Source organism: Typha latifolia, chromosome 2, assembly GCF_019914945.1.
Source record: "Typha latifolia isolate L0001 chromosome 2, TyphaL0001v2, whole genome shotgun sequence".
NCBI classification, from domain to species: Eukaryota; Viridiplantae; Streptophyta; class Magnoliopsida; order Poales; family Typhaceae; genus Typha; species Typha latifolia.
This window is the reverse complement of record NC_133087.1, coordinates 1,440,814-1,460,241: the sequence shown is the minus strand read 5'-3', so window position 1 is coordinate 1,460,241 and position 19,428 is coordinate 1,440,814. Positions and strand designations below refer to the sequence as shown.

At 39.3% G+C, this 19,428-nt stretch overlaps 5 protein-coding genes and 1 long non-coding RNA gene across 7 annotated transcripts; 1 reads left to right on the top strand and 5 right to left on the bottom strand.

Annotated features, from left to right (window-relative positions):
- Window positions 1–261: 261 nt before the first annotated feature.
- Window positions 262–3,072, bottom strand: LOC140782975 (probably inactive leucine-rich repeat receptor-like protein kinase IMK2). Its single transcript, XM_073129894.1, has 2 exons — window positions 1,131–3,072; window positions 262–1,025 (listed from the first exon to the last, which is right to left on the bottom strand). Exons 1-2 carry the CDS (start codon window positions 2,968–2,970, stop codon window positions 394–396), a joined length of 2,472 nt encoding a protein of 823 aa, XP_072985995.1. The 5' UTR covers window positions 2,971–3,072; the 3' UTR covers window positions 262–393.
- Window positions 3,073–4,016: 944 nt separating this feature from the next.
- Window positions 4,017–6,129, bottom strand: LOC140782563 (uncharacterized). 2 transcript variants are annotated; one of them, XR_012107902.1, is made up of 4 exons: window positions 5,930–6,129; window positions 4,608–5,489; window positions 4,312–4,521; window positions 4,017–4,247 (listed from the first exon to the last, which is right to left on the bottom strand). It is a non-coding gene; the product is annotated as an uncharacterized lncRNA (long non-coding RNA). The 2 variants fall into 2 exon arrangements; XR_012107901.1 differs by having other exon boundaries at window positions 4,017–4,521.
- Window positions 6,130–7,457: 1,328 nt separating this feature from the next.
- LOC140782979 (PRA1 family protein B3-like) lies at window positions 7,458–8,484 on the bottom strand. The gene has a single exon (XM_073129898.1). It carries the CDS (start codon window positions 8,367–8,369, stop codon window positions 7,734–7,736), a length of 636 nt encoding a protein of 211 aa, XP_072985999.1. The 5' UTR covers window positions 8,370–8,484; the 3' UTR covers window positions 7,458–7,733.
- Window positions 8,485–10,335: 1,851 nt separating this feature from the next.
- Window positions 10,336–12,606, top strand: LOC140782978 (uncharacterized). The gene is made up of 2 exons (XM_073129897.1): window positions 10,336–11,684; window positions 11,853–12,606. Exons 1-2 carry the CDS (start codon window positions 10,834–10,836, stop codon window positions 12,499–12,501), a joined length of 1,500 nt encoding a protein of 499 aa, XP_072985998.1. The 5' UTR covers window positions 10,336–10,833; the 3' UTR covers window positions 12,502–12,606.
- A 1,225-nt stretch (window positions 12,607–13,831) lies between these two features.
- LOC140782980 (uncharacterized) lies at window positions 13,832–15,454 on the bottom strand. The gene is made up of 3 exons (XM_073129899.1): window positions 15,281–15,454; window positions 14,535–14,735; window positions 13,832–14,232 (listed from the first exon to the last, which is right to left on the bottom strand). The coding sequence occupies exons 1-3, from the start codon at window positions 15,389–15,391 to the stop codon at window positions 14,197–14,199; spliced, it is 348 nt and encodes a 115-aa protein (XP_072986000.1). The 5' UTR covers window positions 15,392–15,454; the 3' UTR covers window positions 13,832–14,196.
- Window positions 15,455–16,273: 819 nt separating this feature from the next.
- On the bottom strand, window positions 16,274–18,942 carry LOC140781119 (pentatricopeptide repeat-containing protein At1g62350). Its single transcript, XM_073126933.1, has 2 exons — window positions 18,536–18,942; window positions 16,274–17,102 (listed from the first exon to the last, which is right to left on the bottom strand). Exons 1-2 carry the CDS (start codon window positions 18,917–18,919, stop codon window positions 16,710–16,712), a joined length of 777 nt encoding a protein of 258 aa, XP_072983034.1. The 5' UTR covers window positions 18,920–18,942; the 3' UTR covers window positions 16,274–16,709.
- Between the last annotated feature and the right edge of the window lie 486 nt (window positions 18,943–19,428).

Genomic DNA, 19,428 nt, shown 5'->3' with positions numbered 1-19,428 from the left:
GTCGGTGTGGTGTAGTCTTCTATAGTTGGATTATTAAATCTGTGGAATATCTGGACGAAGGTACTCTCTTTTTGGTAACAGGAAGTGGGATGTACTGCTGTAAAAGTAATTACTGCAAGGATTACAGCTTGATGAAGACCTGCCCTAATAACTCTGTTGCTAATTCTTCTCAGGTAACACACCTGCACGCATGATTCCTTTTTACTAGCATTACTCGTCGATGAGACAAGTCGTGAAAGTGATGCGCAGAAGTGCACAGCATCATAAAGCGACATTATATTAGATTCTCGATTGGAATAGATTTTTGGAAAAGAATAACTTAATTAAATGGGGCTAACCTAAGACGACTTTTCTGAAGAATATCAATTCTACCATATAAACCTATAATAACAACTAGTTAGCATCTGTGGACTCCGGAGCGGCGTCCTTGGTTTCCTCTGCAGCAGCCACAGAAGCAGCGATTCCAGGCTCAATCTCTTCCAACTGCTGCAAAATTTGCTTAACTTCCGGCCTTTCCACAGGTGATGAATTGATACATCGCAACGCCAGCTTCAACGTCTCCACCAACTTCTCCTGCGTCACGGTCGAGTCCTTCATCAGCTCCAGATCGAACACCTCATTACTCCACTCCTCCTCACTCATGGACGCCACCCATTGCCTCAACTCCATTCCATTAATCGTCTCCCCTGGTGGCTTCCCCGTCACTAGCTCAAGAATGATCATCCCGAGACTGTACACATCGGTCTTCGCGTCGGCCTTCTTTGTTTTGGCGAGCTCAGGAGCGCGGTATCCATGCGCTCCAGCGGTGGCGATCACGTCGGAGTTGGCGTCGGAGATCATGAGGCCGGAGAGGCCGTACTCGGATATCTTGGGGTCGGTTTGCTCGTCTAGGAGAGTGTTGCTGCTCGTGAGGTTCCCATGGATGATACCTGCGTTGGTGTGGAGGTGGTGGAGACCACGGGCGATGCCCATGGCTATGTTCATCCTTGTAGGCCATGCAATTGAGTTGGCAGCTGGGCCTCGAGCTGAGAGTATATCAAGCTCCAAAGTTAAACAAATCGATCTCTAGTAGATCTCTAATTGTTATGATCTATATAAAAGATGGCAATGAAGTTTAGTAGGAGGCTTACCATGGAGAAAAGCTGCAAGGCTTCCCCTGGGCATGAAGTCAAAGACTAGTAGCTTCTCCCCTTTAGGCCCCATGTAGTAAGCTCTAAGAGCAAGAAGATTTTGATGCTGAATCTTTCCAAGCACAGTCAACTCTGCCTCAAATTCCTTTGGATTCTTAGCAAGCTTCTCCTTTAGCCTCTTCACTGCAATTTGGCTTCCATCCTCCAACGTTGCTTTATAAACTGTTCCATAACTGCTCTTCCCCATGATCTCCGCCGTCGCGCACAAAAGGTCGTCGGCCGTGAACAAGAGATGCCCGTCCAAGATTACCAACTTGCCTCCACCACCCTCCTTTTTATCTTCCACGGTCTTCTTCCCAGTACTAGCGCCGGCTGAGCTCTTTCCGCTCGATTTAGCCCTTCTTCCAAACAACCATGAGAGCAGAGCAGTGCAGAGCAGAAGAAGGAATAGAAAGACAATGCCTGCAACTGTGACTATGAGCTCCTTTTTGTTAAGTTTTCGTGTACCGGGATGTAAAGAAGGACATGGAGCCGAAGCAACGTAGCCGCAGAGTTGCAGGTTGCCGGCGAAAGAGCTTGGATCGAACTTTTCGGCGAGGATAAGAGGTACAGGGCCTGATAGGTTGTTATTTGATACGTTGAAGTACGTTAGACTGGTTAGGTTCTCAACAGTATCAGGAATTGCTCCAGTGAGGTTGTTCTCAGACAAGTCTAGATGTGCAAGGCTATGTATGTTTCCAATCACCGTGGGGATCGGACCATCGAGGAGATTTCTGCTGAAGGAGAGGAAAGAGAGGTTCTTGAGCCCATCAATGGCTTCTGGGATCTGGTCCTCAATGTAGTTACCCTCAAGATTGAGTTGAACCAATGAGGAGAGGTTGCAGAGGGATGTAGGAAACCTCCCATTAATGGAGTTCCCAGAGAGGTCTAAGATTTGAAGACTCGAAAGACTCCCTATTTCTTCTGGTATGCTTCCATTGAGCTGGTTGTCACTAAGATCCAACTCTTGTAGCATTTCTAGCCTACCGAGGGAGATTGGAATTGTTCCAGATAAGGAGTTATGATCAAAATTTAATGTCTGAAGCTGATAGGAACTCTTATTATCTCCTATTCCTCCCCAGGTATCAGGAATGGAGCCAGAAAGGTCATTGTGCTGGAGGAGAAGGAATGTAAGAGAAGGGAGGCCAGTGAGGCCCTCAGGGATGCTACCAGTTAAGTTGTTATAACTAAGGTTTAGTCTGTAGAGCCTAGTAGAGTTTGCAATGGAAAAAGGAACACTCCCAGTGAGCAAATTGTTGCTTAAATCAAGAGTCTGGAGCAAGAAACAGTTACCAATATTTGGCGGGATCGCGCCGGAGAAGCGATTATTGAAGAGATAGACGCCTCTAAGATCACGAAGAAGCCCGAGAGACGCGGGAATTTGCCCACCTATAGCATTGTCATGTAGGCTTAGCCTCCGTAACGCCGTCAGCCCGCCGATCTTATCGGAGATGTAGCCGCCCAGTCCCTTCCACGGAAGCTGGATTGCGATGACCTTTCCCCGGGCGCATTTGATGCCGATCCAAGCGCCGGAGCACGCGTCGAGGCCGGTATCGTTCCAGCTTCTCAGTAATCCTCCCCCGTCTTCCAGTCCATGCTTCATGGCCTGGAGGCCCTGGTAATCCACTTGGGTGATGAGTACTCCATCCCAAGAGTGGCAGGACCCTCGTTTTATACAAAAAAGGGATAGAATGTGAAGGAAGAGAAGCAGGTACTGGCATGGGAAGAGCTTCTTCATGAATGGTTCTCGTTTCTTGTGGTATCTTGTAGATACCAGAGAAGACTGACAGAATCCACCCATAACAAATGAGGCAGGTGGCTAACTACTTCCTGCTATTGCAGCAGCTGCAGCTGGAGATGGGTGCTTTCCTACTTTGAATTCAGGGGAGGAGGAGGAGGAGAAGAAATGGGATGGGGTTGGAGAAATAAAGGGAGGGAATTTTATACACTGGAGGGACGAGTTCGTGATGGTCAGAACGGGATTTGTTTTTAGTTTAGGGAGCCATTTGGATTTAGATGATAACGGCTAGTTTTCTTTTATTGTTTAGCTACTACCCAAGCTCTGTGAGAGCCGAGAGTGACTTAAGAGAAGAAGGGGAAGTGAGTTGTTGGAAATGGAATCTTGTCTCGAGTCCAAACTTGAGGTGGTGCTGCCCAACGGCTAAATTTATTTATTTACAACGGTGTGGTCCACCATCTCCCCAAGCCATCGGATCTGGAACCCGCATTAACTAATCGAGTTCCACGAGTTGACTCGCCTACACAAATACCGAGGACACGCCGTTACTTAAGACTGGAACTCCCACTCTTTCTTCTCCCCCCTCTTCCTTCTCTTTTAGTTAAATTAAAATGCAAGGTACCAACAGCATCTTTACATACAATGAATTTCGACTCGCCAAAGTCCGAGCCATCCCAAAAATGAAAGACGAAGTATTTCTCAAGTGATTGACGAAGTATTTCTCAAGTGACTAACTAACTTTAGTAAAATTAATTGGTACCGCTAAAATAATTAATCTCAAATAATTATTATAGATAAAATTATTTAATAATTTAGTGATAATAGGTCTGTTCAAAATTGACAGTTTTATAGTACGGTAATTTTAAGAAGCAGCTCGACAACGCAATAATTCAAAGTAATTGAATAGCCATTGCAAACATTACAAAGGAGTGTCACAGCTATTTCATATGTCAGAACATTGATTACAAAGGATCCTCTCAGAGCATATAGTCCAGATAACACAACAAAAAGAAAGGTACCAGGTTACAAAATCTGACAATAGAGGCAAAACTATTTAGGCATGCCTTGGCCAAAAAATAAATACATGGAAAATATTAACAAGCAACGAGATTCCATCCTCCTCGTCAGCTGGACCTACATTGCCCATATCTTCTACCACAGGGCTATTTCCAGGCGTAGTGGTGCCTTATACATCCACCCTTGAAACATTGCATCTATGCTCATCTCCTCGATGGCAGGAGTTCTTGGATGCTCAAATTAGATTGTATATCTAAAATCGCAGACTTAATTTCCCACACTTCATGCACAAGCTAACTTACTTTCTTTTCCAATACTTCGTCCTACAACCACAGTGTTTAGAGTTTGCATGCATAGAGTAAAATGTTTGATTGGTACTAACGTTACCTTTGTGTTGGATGTGCCGGCTTCTGTGTCCGTGCTTTCCTCTGTCTCACATCCTTTAGATTGGGCTTGTCCTTCAGAAGTAGAGGGTCGTATATCTATAGGGCAATCCTCATAGGAATAACTTCTCTCGCTTTCCAGCTCTTCCAATTTAGGCCAATCCCTATTAAGAAGATGCATCTCCTCTGGTGTGTATTCTAATGTTATTTTCACCTATTTATATCAATCTACTATTAGTTAATATTAGCTAGCAAGAAGACAATGTAAAGAAGGAAAAATAAAAGGTCTAAAAAGCTTACCATATTGAGCTCTAAACTTGAAATTAGCTTCCGCGCAGTATCTCCACGCAAAAATACTCTGGGATTAGGCGCTTCTTTGATATGCACATGCTCGTAGAACCAAACCATTAGCGCTAGTGCTGCGCCATTCATGTAGCATTCCTTGCCCTTGTTCCTCGTAAGGGTACTTTCTTATGCGTCTCTGAGATGGCCTTTAATAAGTATTTATGTATTGCTGTTGCCCATGAATATCTTGACAGGCCATCTAAATCTTCGAGGTACTAGGCAAGTATCTCAGAGCATTTCTAGTTGCTTCTCTGAAGCAAGATAGTCGTAAACATATAGATAATATATATTCAACAAAAGTGAATTAGATCATTTTGATCGTTGCTCGGTGAAAGCCGTTCCATAATGGTTTCTAACAAAATTCGATCCAACTTTTGATACAATTTGAGGTGACGACCAATAAATTGAGCACTCCATCATTCTTGGCATCATCAAACTGAAATATTCTCTCCTCCATATCGGAGCCCTGTTACAACAGCAACATCCTCCTTTGTCAGCTCCAGGATGCAGGGGCCAATTTTGAACTTTCCCTCCTGTTGCCACTCACTTACAAGCTCCTACACTAGAGGCATATTTGCATCTAAGAACGGGAAGTCTACCAACTGAGCAAAGGGCGTTCTGTTTAAAATATGGTCCTATGTGGCTCCCTAGCATATTTTCCTGCCGTTTTAGATAAGATGCGAACGTAGCATCTTGAGGTAATTTAACCCTGTAATCTTCTGAAATATGTCCTTTGTATCTTCCCTTTTCGCTTTAGTGTTTTTGCAACGGCATTGAGAGCTGGTGTCTTCTTGATGCTACTAGCAGCACTAGGGATATATTTCTCTTTTCCTTTATCTGTAAGAAAAGGAGAAGGGTTTAATCCATGCAAATGTGACATGCTTTAATTGTACTTGTACATGGTTCGCTTTGATCCATACTAATGTTGGCACGTATAAAGAGTAAGTGCGGATTGGCTCTCAAGATAAGGAGGCATTCACAACTGCAATATACGTATTCTACATATAACTATCTGCGCATCTAAATGGGGAAGTGCGCATTTGCTATCAGATTCCGTTGCTCTCTACGATTGTATGCAATTATTCATGCTGTCTCAGAAAGTGCACCATATGAATGTTTGTATGCGTGTCCTAAATGGATAGTCGCCATGCGCTCTCAGAATATTACGGAGAAAATTTGCTCTCTGTTTCTTACGATTGATGAACACAATTAACATACCATGACTTTTTTTTAAAAAAATCTGGAGAACTTTTGAAGATTTAAGGAAGATGGTGCACCTGTACTGCAGTTATTCGTCGATTTCGACCCAGGCTGGCGCCTCGTCATCATGCTGAGAGAGCCCGGGCTTCGGACGTCGGACGTCGGTCAGAGAGGCCGCGGCCGATGAGTTGGCGGGGCACTGATGGGAGTCGAAGGGCAGATTAATTTTTGGAGGGATTTGGTGAAGGTATTGTTTGAGCACGTAAAGGTTTGGGAGTTGGGGTTTTGGAAATGGTGAGAAGAAGTTCGGAAATAATGGGTAGAAGGGTTTGGAAATAGCACGCAGGCTTACTGGTCGTACGGTTACGGTTACGGGTTCGGTATGACGAAAGGTATGGTCCTTTCTATGAGTTATCGAATGGGGGGTCGGGTTGAATGAAATGGGTTTTTATCGAACAAAGTGTCTAAATAAGAAAGAAGTCTTTTCATTTAGAGAGTGGGTGTAATTGGTTGTTGGTTCTTGAGCGAATTTGTAATGTCTCTGTTGTTGGCTTTGTTAACGTTAAAAAACTTCTTTGGTACGGTCGAAGTAGTTTTACAAGGTCTACCAACTTGAGACGAAGCCAGAAGCTTGGATTAAAAAAAGCTTGCAAACGCCAGTAGGGTCGGCCTATAACTGTGCCTATAACTGTGTCTAACTTAATTAAGAATACGTTTTAACTTTTCCATTTCTTGCACTTATTTCTTAGGAAATGCGAATTTAATAAAAAAGAATTTGATGTACTAAACTTTTGCAAGATTTCATAATCTCGTCATAAAGAAGCGTTATCGGGAAGAAACAATAAAAGAATAGAGAGGTTAACAAGATGGAAGGTATTATGTATTGCAGCATCACAACATGCAGATGATATCCTAATATAACTGGGCCAGGCCCACTTTTCTCAAAAAACATAGAGATAGAAATACAGAATCTGCTGATACCCGAAATGAGCAACAGTGGAGATGGTAAGAAAATTATAACCAGCATCAAGTAGAAGTAAGATAAAACCACTTATCTAACTGATTGTTTCAGATCCCAAAGTTTATTGCAGTTTATCATTGTAGTGTAAAACACCTGAGGTTAATCTACCAACCTTAACTAGTGTTTTCAGATTGTCTTCTTCTCTAAAAGCAATTAAATATCTACTGAAGATTAAACCACCACCATATCCTATCCTATCCTATCCTAGATATTTCTATCCATTTACTTTTACCCATTTCACTAATTGCTGCAATGCTAGGCTATGTTCACTTCCACTTGATAACCTCATAATAACAATATAATCAATTGACCCATAATAGAGAAGCAAAATATACTCTAGGGATCTAAACATTAGGACTGCACTCATTTATGACTAAAGTAACAGCACTGTATTCATAAACATAAAAAATCTCATCCCCATGTAATCCCAACAAAGTATTCATAACCACTCTTGTTGTCAAATCACTGGAGAAGGTTACACTCTCACCAAACATTAATATTATACCTCCTGAATCATAAATCAAGATCTAAATCTGGAAGCCTAGGAACACACGGCAAGATGTTTATTTGCAGCTCCCCAGATCTAAATTGCCTGAATATCAAGCACTAGATTTAAAAAGAATTACATAACAAGAGGATTCAAGAACAGTTAGATCTGATCTCAGATCCAATAAACTAACTGCAAAAGAAACAATGCAACAGCAGATCTACCCAAAAAGATATGAATATAGAGCAACAATTCGTTAGCTTATCCAAAACAGTTACAAGAATCAGATCCAAACATAGCATTAGGCGGAGTAGTAACCAAACCCTAGCTCCAAGATCATCGACAAAGTGAAACAAACCTACTCGGATCCGCCTCACACGCGAACAGCAGCAGCGACGGCGGACGAATCGACACCGCCGAGGAAGGAGAGCAACCCTGCACCGGCGCCGACGGCGGCTTCCTGATCATCGAGGAACAGATCCTCGGGAACTCGGAAGGCGGCGTGGAGGCAGACTAGCCCGGATCCGACAGTGAGGGCGGAGACGATGAGGGATCCGACGGAAGTGAGGAAGATGACGAGGAGGGTGAGGAGGGAGAGCGCGGCTAGGGTTTCGCGATCGGAGAACTGGCGGCCGAGGAGGACGAGGGGCGGGGAGTCGTTGGGGCGGAATAGATAAAGGAAGGACCAGGCGCCAAGGAGGGAGAGGAGGAGGAAGAGGGAGAAAGGGTGGGTGAGAAGGGAGAAGGCGAGGGCGACGGCGAGGAGGAGGAGGTAGTTGACGCGGAAGTAGGGGAGGTTGCGGCGGAGGCGGGCGGCCGCGGAGGAGACGGAATCAGGTCGGGAGAAGGCCGACCAGTCAAGGAGCTCCGACCAGGGGCGGCGGTGTGAGAGGGAGCGGCGGGTGGAGTCGGAGAGGCGGGAGAGGAAGAGGCGGAAGGCGGAGGAGGAATTGGTGGTGGTGGTGGTGGTAGTAGTAGTGGGGAGGATGGGGGGAGATGAGGAAGCCATGAGAGAGAGAGAGAGAGAGAGAGAGAGAGAGAGATTGTTTTGACTGGAGAGAAGATATGAGGGAGGAGGGTCTTGGAGAGTATGACTATGGACTTAGATTTGTATAGCATACAAAGTATAATTGACTGCTGAGGAATTAGCGGAGTTTATAGTGATATATAAAATATATTATAGAATAATTCTACTTCATTTTTTATCGGGAATTTTTTCAAAATATGTGACACATCCTTATAATTTCTGATATATTTCATTTTTAAAGTATATAGAAAAAGGGCTGTGCCCTCCTAAACAATTTAGAGAAGGAGACCAAAAAAAATTATTATTTTGGATATTATTCGGGATAATGAGATAGATGAATATATTTAAATTAAAATTTTTTTTATTGATTTTGAATCATATCTTTCCAACAAAAAATAAAAAAAAAATCAGATTTAGATTTTAAGTATATCATTGGACAAGAGAGTTTTATATGTATTGGAAAAAAGAAAATTATATATAGGATTAATATTAATAATTATAATAAGGTAATGAAGTATAATTTAAATAATATTTATAACTTAGAATATTCTACTCATAAATAATGTTACAAGGGAAGCTTGAATCAAACTTTTGCTGATCTCGAGCCAACACCAGCTCGTCTAGTTTACAACCCTATGTCTAGCACCAAATATTATACAATTAAATTTTGCTTAGCTATTCTCATTTCTTAAATTTCTATAATAATTAGCTTTAATCGGTTTAGAAACATATGGTATATTCGTCGATTTAATAATGCCATGATTATATTTGATGTGTATTTGAATAGATAATGAAAGTACAAATAGATAACAGAAGGAAGGATTTAAATGATAATTAAATTTTGTTGATGAATAGAAAATATTAGATTGAAAAGGAGGGGAGAGAGGAGGATAAATTTAAGTAGGTTAGCCTAGACTTATTTTTAACTCAAACTAGTGTTTCAATACTAAACTAATTTAGTGCCCACTAAACTGATTTAAAAGTAAACCTAAACCACATCCAAACTCAGCCCAAGTCATAACGAAGGTCACATTTAGGACGTCTTGGATTTTCATCCCAAAGAGCTTCAGTTTCTTGCAGTGATGCAGTTGCTTACCACAATTCAAGTTTTTGCAAAGTAAAGCCTGCACAGAAGAATGGCAGAGAAGAAAGAGAGAATACGAAAGCACACGAGATGGCACAAGAATTGCAACACTACTATTGATCGAAGAGAAAGAATATAAAAAAGAGTACAAAAATGACAACTTTGACAAGAGGTCACTTCATGGTAGTAGAGCTGTTGTTGATGTAGTGGTCTCCCTTTATTTAGCGTGGAACAATTAAATGTACATTATAATCTGGAACAGTTACTATCATGGTATTAGTATTCTAAATGAGAACTATTAAAGCAACTGTTGCCCACTCAATCGACACTTCTCTTCTTTAGATTTCCACTATGTTGGCAGTCACAAGCAAAAATGAATCCGCTTAGAATATCAGCATCACATGCATGTGAAGTTGCTCAGAATAACAGCATCGTATGGATGAAACATGACTTTGCCAACAAGAATTGCTCTAAAACTATCAGCACAGAGCAATTTCACATGTACATGAAGTAGAAATTTTTATAGTTAAATCTAATTAACTAAGCAATGGAAAAAGCGAGTATTTGAAGCAATGGAAAAAGCGAGTATTTGAAGCAATGAAGCAGACCCTGAACAGAGTATGCCTAATATTCAGCCTTGGCATATTCAGAGTGCAAGAATATAATGAGTGAAGCTACTTTATAGGTAGGGAATGTAATCCTAACCTGCCTAACCATCATGTGTCAAGACTTTCTTCGCAGCAAAAGCCGATTCAAGCTTGATGAGGAAGATACATGTGAAGAATTTAAGAGGATAGAGATGATATGATAAAAAGCATAGATATATCACACACAAAGGAAGGAATCCTGCAATAGAAATGCTAGAATTATCTTTCTTTTCCGTCTAAAATATTCTGCACAAGTGCGTGTGGAACTGGATCATTCAATTATGAATGTTTAAATCTCTGAAATTGACTGGCTACTAAACAATGTCATTAGATAAAGATGAATGCAAGACACAACTTTTACAGAAAGGAGAACAGCAAATTCTAGATTTATTAGTATATACAGAGCGGGTGTTTGTAGGCTCACAATCATATAAATGATCTTCGCTTTTCTGATCAGAGTATTCAGTTATTGTTGTAATACGCAATTCAGTCTGATAACTAAAAGAGTATGCACCAAAACTTATGAACTAAGAATCCAAATTAAGTATCTACTTTAAAGCAAGTTGCTATACTGAGATAGACTTACTATTAATCGGAATCAAAGTTTGGTTACCTTTAGACTTTCTCTGAAAGCATCCCCTTCTCTCTACTATATAAATCCCTGAGTTTACATGCACGACAGAAGAGACTTTCTAGCGAACCAATCTCATCTCCCATGGCTTCTAGCTTTGTTCCTGATGTCTGGGGTTGGATAGGTAGCCTTCCTCCGTTCACCCAATGGAATACAAATGCGATGTCTCTTTGTATCTGTAACACATCACCAACACAACCATCCATGAATCTCACAGTCACCAAAAGTCCCCCAAGTCCAACTTCATATTTAACCTTCTCTGTATTTGCTGATCTCCCTCTTCCAATCTCCTTTTGGACCTCTACAGCCATACATCTGAAAACCAAAACTCAGCAGTCTTTGGATGATGAGAACACAGTTCACCTTTTCTTTGATATAGTTAATGGGGTCCTTAAGTATGGACCTAACAAGAAATCCTCCTTAAGATTCTCTGCAATAGAAATAAAAGAGAACTTCAGGGAAATCTTCAACCTTGCTTTCTTGTCTCTTGTTTTTCTCATTTGCACCTATGAAGCCCCTAGTGACCTTCGCCGAAGATGTCTTGATACTCTGAGGATTCAATTAACAAGTTCAAGAAGCAGAGAAGCATCAAAGCTTCTTGTGCGAATGCTTGGATCCAACCTCGAAGAACAATGGATGAGATCATTACACCTAGCAGTCACTAATTGGATCATCGAGCTCCAATCTTCCAATCATTCTTTCAAGGCACCCTCACCATTGTTTTCCTATGCCGTGTCAGCACCTGGACTCTGGAAAGTTCAGTTGTATTGCCCAATCATAGCCATGAGCGTAGAAGATCCTACTTCCACAACTCAAGATGAACGCCTGCTCTTCTCTCTCAAGTACCAGCAGGTTGAAGGTGTGATGCAACTAGCTTACAAAGTAATTTTCAGCGAAAACTGGATTGATGTGGTGGTCAATGTGGACAACGTGAGGTTAGTCTGGTCCTATTGTTCATAGCAAACGATACTAATACATTCTTCCTATGAACCTAGAGCATATTCTTAATTCTTCATATGTATTACATGTGATTGAACCAATAGGCTGAATCTTTCATAAGCTGCATACAACTACAACATCCTTAACTCTTTCATGCATTACAGATGTGATGTAAACCCACTGGTTTCAGAATCTCTAATGGCAGAGCGAGGCTATGGATCCAAAGAGAAATATTTCCCATCTCGTATATCGCTGCAACTAACGCCAATGCTGCAGTCAGATGTACTCTCAGTCTCAGTAAGCAAATCTTCTGATAACCCTACTCATGAAGTTGGCCTAGATAAAACTTTTGAAGGTGGATTTGATCCCCCAAATTCTTACATGGCTCTCAGAGTTTCAGCAACTGAGACCATCACTATGAGCATGAAACCCTGGAAATTTGAGCAATCAGTATATGGTAACAGTGCAAACTTGAATTGGTTTCTCCATGATGGAGTGAATGGGAGAGAGGTTTTTTCCTCCAAGCCTTCAAAACTGGCACTGTTCCAACCTAGATCATGGTTCAGAGACCGTTACTCGAGTGTCTATAGGCCCTTCACCAAGCAAGGAGGGGTGATCTTTGCAGGAGATGAATATGGAGAGAGTGTCTGGTGGAAAGTATGCAGAAGTGCTTTAGGGAAGGCCTTGGAGTGGGAAGTCAAAGGCCAGATTTGGTTAACCTACTGGCCCAACAAGCAAAGAATCTTTTACAGTGAAACAAGGAAGCTGGAATTCAGAGAACTGCTCAACCTTCCCCTTCCAAAAGTTGGATAGGACTCAAACTGTTTTCCTATTAAAAAGGATTATGTTATCATGTAAATCTAAGCCTTTATATGTTGTAATGAATGATTAATGAACTAAAAGATGTACTCTCATTCAGCACTATGTAATTTATCCTGCGTTAAACATGCAGGCTAATAAGCAAGGTCAGGTTGCCAAACCCTCAAACCAAACGAGACTAAATAATCAGTTAATTTAGATCTTAACCCTAGTAATCCAAATTCTTAGAAAACCTTGCCCATGCTCACTTTTTCCAGTTTAGGCATGGTTAGTGTGGTGTGCCAAGTCAATGCTCCTAGATGTAATTAGTCAATGAAAAGAAAAAGACTCAGCAGTTAGATACTTAGATCTATCATTCAGTACCTTTAGTGCCCTTAGAGATACCGGAACAAGAGTTAACCAGGATATATCACAACAATGAGCATAAGTAAATATTTCAGAAGGAAATGAATCTGTTGAATCTATCAAATGCACAGGTAATACGGACTGCGCCAAATGACTATAAAAATTCAACAACAAGATAACTTGCAGAGTAATTAACATTGATTAGTAAAGGAATGACCAGAAGCAAAGGAATGAAACAAGACTGATTAGACTTAAGACTAATTAATAATGGATTCTTTTAGCAGATCTTTTGTTCACTTTCCAGACCTTTCTATGGAAGTATGTCGAAGAAAACTCAGAGAGGTCTATTAAATGTAAGATCATCAGAACCTCTCAGTTTATAGTTTTAGAATCATATCTAAATATTTCTAACTCCACTGGTATATTGGATTGATAGATGGATGTGCAAACATATCTCAGTCTGAATACAATTAATGACAAAGTAATAATTCAGAAAAAAAGAGGCAATGTTAACAAACTTTTCAACAATATATGCGAAAAACAGAAAACGTATGAGAGAAAGCAATAATAATGCAATATTCTCTATCTACATTTAAATGCATCATATCTACATTAATGAGCATAATACAAGTCCACCGTAATTAATATAGAAATCTGGATAATTATATGATGCTTATAACTAGAAGAAAATATCAACAGAGTATTGATGATAATATCTATTGAAGCAAACATGGTATTGTAGAATCTAACAAACAAAGCATGTTAACTCAATTTGATGGATAATTGAAGTCACAGAAACCTCATTTTTAGTTGATGTATCAATGACCTGATAAGTTCAGTAAACACATGCCCTACATCAAATAAATGTTGCCAGATGAATGAAGAAGGATCTAATCTAACAATTAGATTAAACTAATATGCTATAACCTTTAGTCAATAAGATTAACTATTATTTATCTTTAATTTATTTTCTAAGCAATTAGAAATTCGAAATGATATTTTACATTGCAACATAACATGTGATTCACATTGTATGCTGTTTCAATGGCTCAAAGATTACTGATAGGGTACATACAATACTAAGAAAAACCACTATTACAACTTGAAATGATGATATCTTGCAGCAATTAATAATTAATTTAGCATATAAGTCTGATCAAGCCAAATTCATAAGTACGGCTCATCATATTATCAAACACATAACTTGAAGTATGAAGACAACAGGTTCTGATAAGCACAGTCACATGATGTTGACACGAGTACGAACAGATAAATCTTCACAATAACTTCAGACATATCATCCAGATATAAATATGACAGAGGCAACAGATCCAAGCAAGAAACCTAGAAAGTTGACCCATTCCATCCAAAGTTTGAACCCTGCAGAGTAGAATGAGATGATAGATTAACACATTAAAATAAAAGGTATCCAAGAATGAAATATAGCCAGACTCATATGAATTAAAGGTCAACTGCGTAGTTCTTAAAGCCAGGAAATCTGCAGGAAATTAAAGAGTAAGACACTATTTCCATGTTTTAAGGCTGATGAAAGAATGAAAAGGGCCATGTATTTTCTTGAGTCTGAATATCCTGCAAGATAAGACATTTTGCAATGCAAGAGACTGAAGCCTGTCAAGGGCTCATCATTTTTTTTTGTTGTCGTAGAAACTGAGCTTGCTTACCTTTGTGTCATAGAACTTGAGAAAGAAACGTGACTTTGGAACAGACAACTTAGATTCCAAAATCGATGCTATGGCGGCACTTAGTTTCTTGTTAACATCAGGGTTCAAGCCTCCAATTGAAACCAGTTCACCATAAGCTGTAGGCTGCTCAGTACCCCCAAATGACATGGGTACTGATCCTTTGAGTACTATCATCACATACTGTAAACAAGTGAACAAAAAGCCACCAAGGGAAACCAACTTAGTAACTATTATATCCAGAACTAACTAACTATTCAGGGAAGTTATGCCCAATTCATGATAATCCATATACTTTGATTTGAGATAGAAACATAGAAGGAAAGAGGTTAGGAAAGAAATAACAATTTAAGGTTAACATAAAGCATATTAAAATTACTACATAAATCAAGCAGTAACAAACTAAGAAAGGATCGTACTGATAACGTGGACCTGATGCTAAAATTTATACGAGCAAAGTGTCTCTTTGTTGATTACCCAAAAATGAAGTAAATTGAAGCTTCGAGTTATCAAAGTCAAAGATTGTGCAAAGGGCTATGTAACATCATCAAATCCAACGGCAATACAATGCAAATCGAATCGGCAAGAAGCGAACCAGTACAAGGTTTAGAATCAAGCTCTCAACTTTCACATCTCATAAGCTTAGATGCATCAAGCAAATAAAAACCCACAAAGGAAACACGAAGAACGACAACTGAAACAGATGATACTAGGAAGAGGAAACCGACAGCTTCTGGCTTGCCGATGAGTTTGGCAACAGTCTTGGTTGCCTCGGAGAGGATGGCGGAGGTGTCGACTCCATCAAGGCTCACGTTAGTGGAGAGATTGAGGCACGGCATTTTCTATCTCGTCTTCTCTCTCTCCTCTCTATCTGCTTTGCTACCACAAACTAATGGAACTCTATTAAGGGATGGAGTCAAATGAGGGACTTTTACGGAGACTTGACGTGTCGATTTCTTACTGGGAGATACAACTGCCTGCTGAATGTTGGCTAGAAAAAGGATTTAGCCACGTAAGATATTGGCCTCAACACCATTTTTTCATTTATTTGATTCGATTTCAATCCCATTAAGGCCTTGGTTTGTGGCTAACCCCTGAACTTGATTAGTAAATTTTATTTCTTAGTCTTAATTTTTTTAAAAAGTAAATTTAATTAAATATGAAAAAGATTAAAAAAAATTAGTTACTAAACCACCAGTTTAAAAATTTCTGAACCAGTTTAAGTCTTTTTGCTTCAATTTACTCAATAAAATAAGTGAAAACAAGATAAGAAATATGTTTTCCTTATGTTCTCATTTGACCACCCACATTACATTTACTCTAGGAACAAGGTCAATAGGTATTTCTTTTTGTTATTAAAAAAATGAGATTTTTATTCTAAAAATAATTATTCTTATGTTTACTTGTATTCTAGAATAAGAGTGTAATAATTATATTTAATGTGATATAAAGTGAAGAAAAAAATAAGAAAAATATATTCATTTTTATAAAATTACTATAAATATTTTTTAATTTAATATAAAAATATTTTAATAAAATAAATATTAAGAATAAATTAGTAATTGAATTAGTGTGTAGTATAAATTATAATTTTAATAAATAATATTTATATTTTAAAATGAGGTTACTAAGGATGTTTGAAAATAAGTAATTGTATTACAGAATAGAAAAAATTTATTAAGATGAAGCCATAAATGTTACCCTTTTCCTACTCACAGTCAAACCATAAAATTCCTTCTTCTTTTTCAGACAAATTTGCATTTCCATAATTCCCATATATGAGTACTAAACTATATAGTGGCTCAACTTGAAATACATATCCCATGCTACTACCGTAATTAGCTATCTGTTGTACACAGTATTAAAAAATAATCAAAAGGAATGATAACTGACAGAACTAACATCCATTGATCCCTTTCCTCTCATAAAGGAGAGAAAAAAAACGAACTGCTGATCCTTGTCCAACAGGCAATAACCCAACATCTGGAGCAACAAATTAATCCACCAAAGTTGTGTTTCCATTCAACGGGTTTTCTGCTTCAATAATCACTTCTGACCCAAGCTTCTTGTAGGGAATAATCAAGCATCATTCTCCAAGTAATCAACGGAATTACTCGATGCAAAACCAAAAATAACTTGTCGTTGTTGCTATTGATTTCATTTTGGCTCATCAAGCAAGTCTTCTGGGGGATCATACACAATCATATCAGGAAAGAGCTCCAAGAAATCCTTCTTCACTCTTTCTCTCAATTCGGGATATGATATGAGACCTTTGAGAATGACCCGGAAAGGCAGTGAGAGAGGAGGGTCTGGAGAGCTCCGCATATCATCATAAACCTCCATTGCTAGATCAAGTAAGCCACCATCACAGAAGGCCCTGATAAGGTCGCCATAAGTGTGTTGATCAAATCGTACATTTTCAGTCCGAAGGTCTGTCCAGACTTCTCTTGCCTCTTCAATCTTCTTGTTCCTTGCAAGCATCATGAGCATGTCCCTATAAAAGTACATATCTGGATGATACCAGATTTCCTTCCGCACAACACCATATATCTGAAAAGATAGTGGAAATTCAGTATTCTAGGAACAATCATGTCAGGTCTACCTACACTTCATATCTAATAAAATGTTACAAAGCATTGCATGAGCATTGATGTGCTCAATTAACATTTCAACATGCTGGAATAATACAGTTTTAGATCTGGCATGCATTCAGACCACAGACCTTGTGAGTGTAACTATGTAGCTATCAATATGCTTGTAAGAGGTGAAGTCTCATACTGAAATGTAATCATGGGACTCATAACAAATGGTATTCCTAAAAAGGTACTGTCTTTTCCCTTTATTTGATAGCATAAAGGACCATTAATTTCTGATGCATGTAACATCTCGATGTCAAGTTACCAAACAACCCTAAATCTGCTTTCTACAAGATTTCATTTGTCTTGTTCACTAACCATTTGATTTAGATAAATGCTAGTTATATTTGATTATGTGAGAGATAAAATGGTATACAACAATCTAGATTCTTCTATTCTACTTCTTATCAGCCATTCTTGTTTAAAGTTACAGACAAAAATAGGCAGAGGAAGAGGAAAAAATCTGCCTAAATATGCATTAGCACAAACCACTCGCTAAAGCTCTTACATTATATTCTTCAACAGGTATATTTCAATACGAGATCAATTTCTCACCTAGGGGGATCACATATTGGATTGAACAATTCGACGATATACTGCATCTTGGAATCTTTGTATTGCCCATCATAGCTACTATTCCTAATAGTAGGTAATAGCTGATCGAAATTGTGAATGCCATTATTCTGTTAAGAAACCAAAACAAAATTCTCAATCACGACAAAGGCAACAACTGATCGAAATTGTGAATGCCATTATTCCGTTATTTGCTAGCATATATACAGCTTAGCGCAAGTCAACTTACGACTAACATATAGGAAGTCCTTAATAGGTTTTCTACAAACGAATAGTAAGACCTTCACGGCAGTTGGCAGAAATATTTGTGTTGAATTCCTCCAGATTTTCTTTGAAATTACTTGGAAGCTATAAAGAAATACTTCGAAGGAATTTTACAATAAATGGAGTAGAACTTAGATGTTTCTAGTTCTAAAGAGATTTTCAGCCAATGGCAATCTTGATAGATACCGATTAAATCTAAATTCCTTCACTTACTTTTTGAAAAATCTTGACAAATCCATTCAAAACATGTAAACTTTATACTAGAATGATCTTCACAGGTCCCCAGTAAATCTAAGAATATTCGCACAAGACTCAAATCTCAATTGATTCACCATTATTTTCTCATATTCTGCGTCTCGGCGTAATCAAAAGACCATCTTCCCTTCCCATCACAATTACCCACTCAAAAGGTCCAATTTTGATACCAACAAAATAAATTGGCAAGAGAACAGTAAACTGAAGAAAGAAAACAAAGATACTTTAAATAGAGATGAGATGAACTTCTGATACCTTCATAGAGAGAAAGACGTGATCCTGGCGCAGGAATTCGGCGAGGACGGCGAGGAGATCGGTCCTCAGGAGGCGAGAGACGTGGGATCGCATGAACTGCTCGAATTTTGGTCCGCTGCCGCGGGAGGAGGCGAGTCGCTTCAGCTGCTGGACTACGAAGAGCCCTTCCTTCCCCATCTCCTTCTTCCGCCGCCAGATCGAGAGGCTAGGGCTCGAAGCCAGCGAAGACGAGGAGGGGGGGAAGGAGGACAAGTGGCGGCGGAGATCGGTTGCTCCGGCAGCGCTGCCGCTTCCATCGCGGGCTAGGAAGGAGGTGGGGAGAAGGGTTTCCGCCAAGTTTAGAAGAGGAGATCGCCTGAGAAAGTCTGGAAGGCGGCGAAACATTGGATTATGGAAGAATACAAACTCCACCGTATTATTTAGATTCGTGTGGGTTCGGCTACAGCCGTCAAGTGAACGGGGGGCTTTTTTTTTCTTTTTTAATTTGATTACATTTTTTTTTTATTAATTTTTTTTTTATCGTATGAGTCGAAGAATAAATATGAGTTACAAATAATCTAACGCTCCTTAGATATAAATATACTTAAAATTTACTAAATTTTTAGTTAATATATTAAGCTGTATAGTCTAGACTTTAAATCATGTTTATTAATAAATAATTACTCTAAATCAAATACCATCGAGACTATTCCTCTAAGTAAATCGCACTCTAAATTATCGAGTCGAATCACTAAATTATTTAAATTATTAAATAATTTTATTCATAATATTATTTGAAGTTAGATTACACCTCATAGTATAGGGATGGAAAGGTTACCAACTGGCAGCCAACGAATGTCTGCCAACTGGCACCAACGAGGGCTAAGATTAGACAGCCCCTACTGAATAAAGCA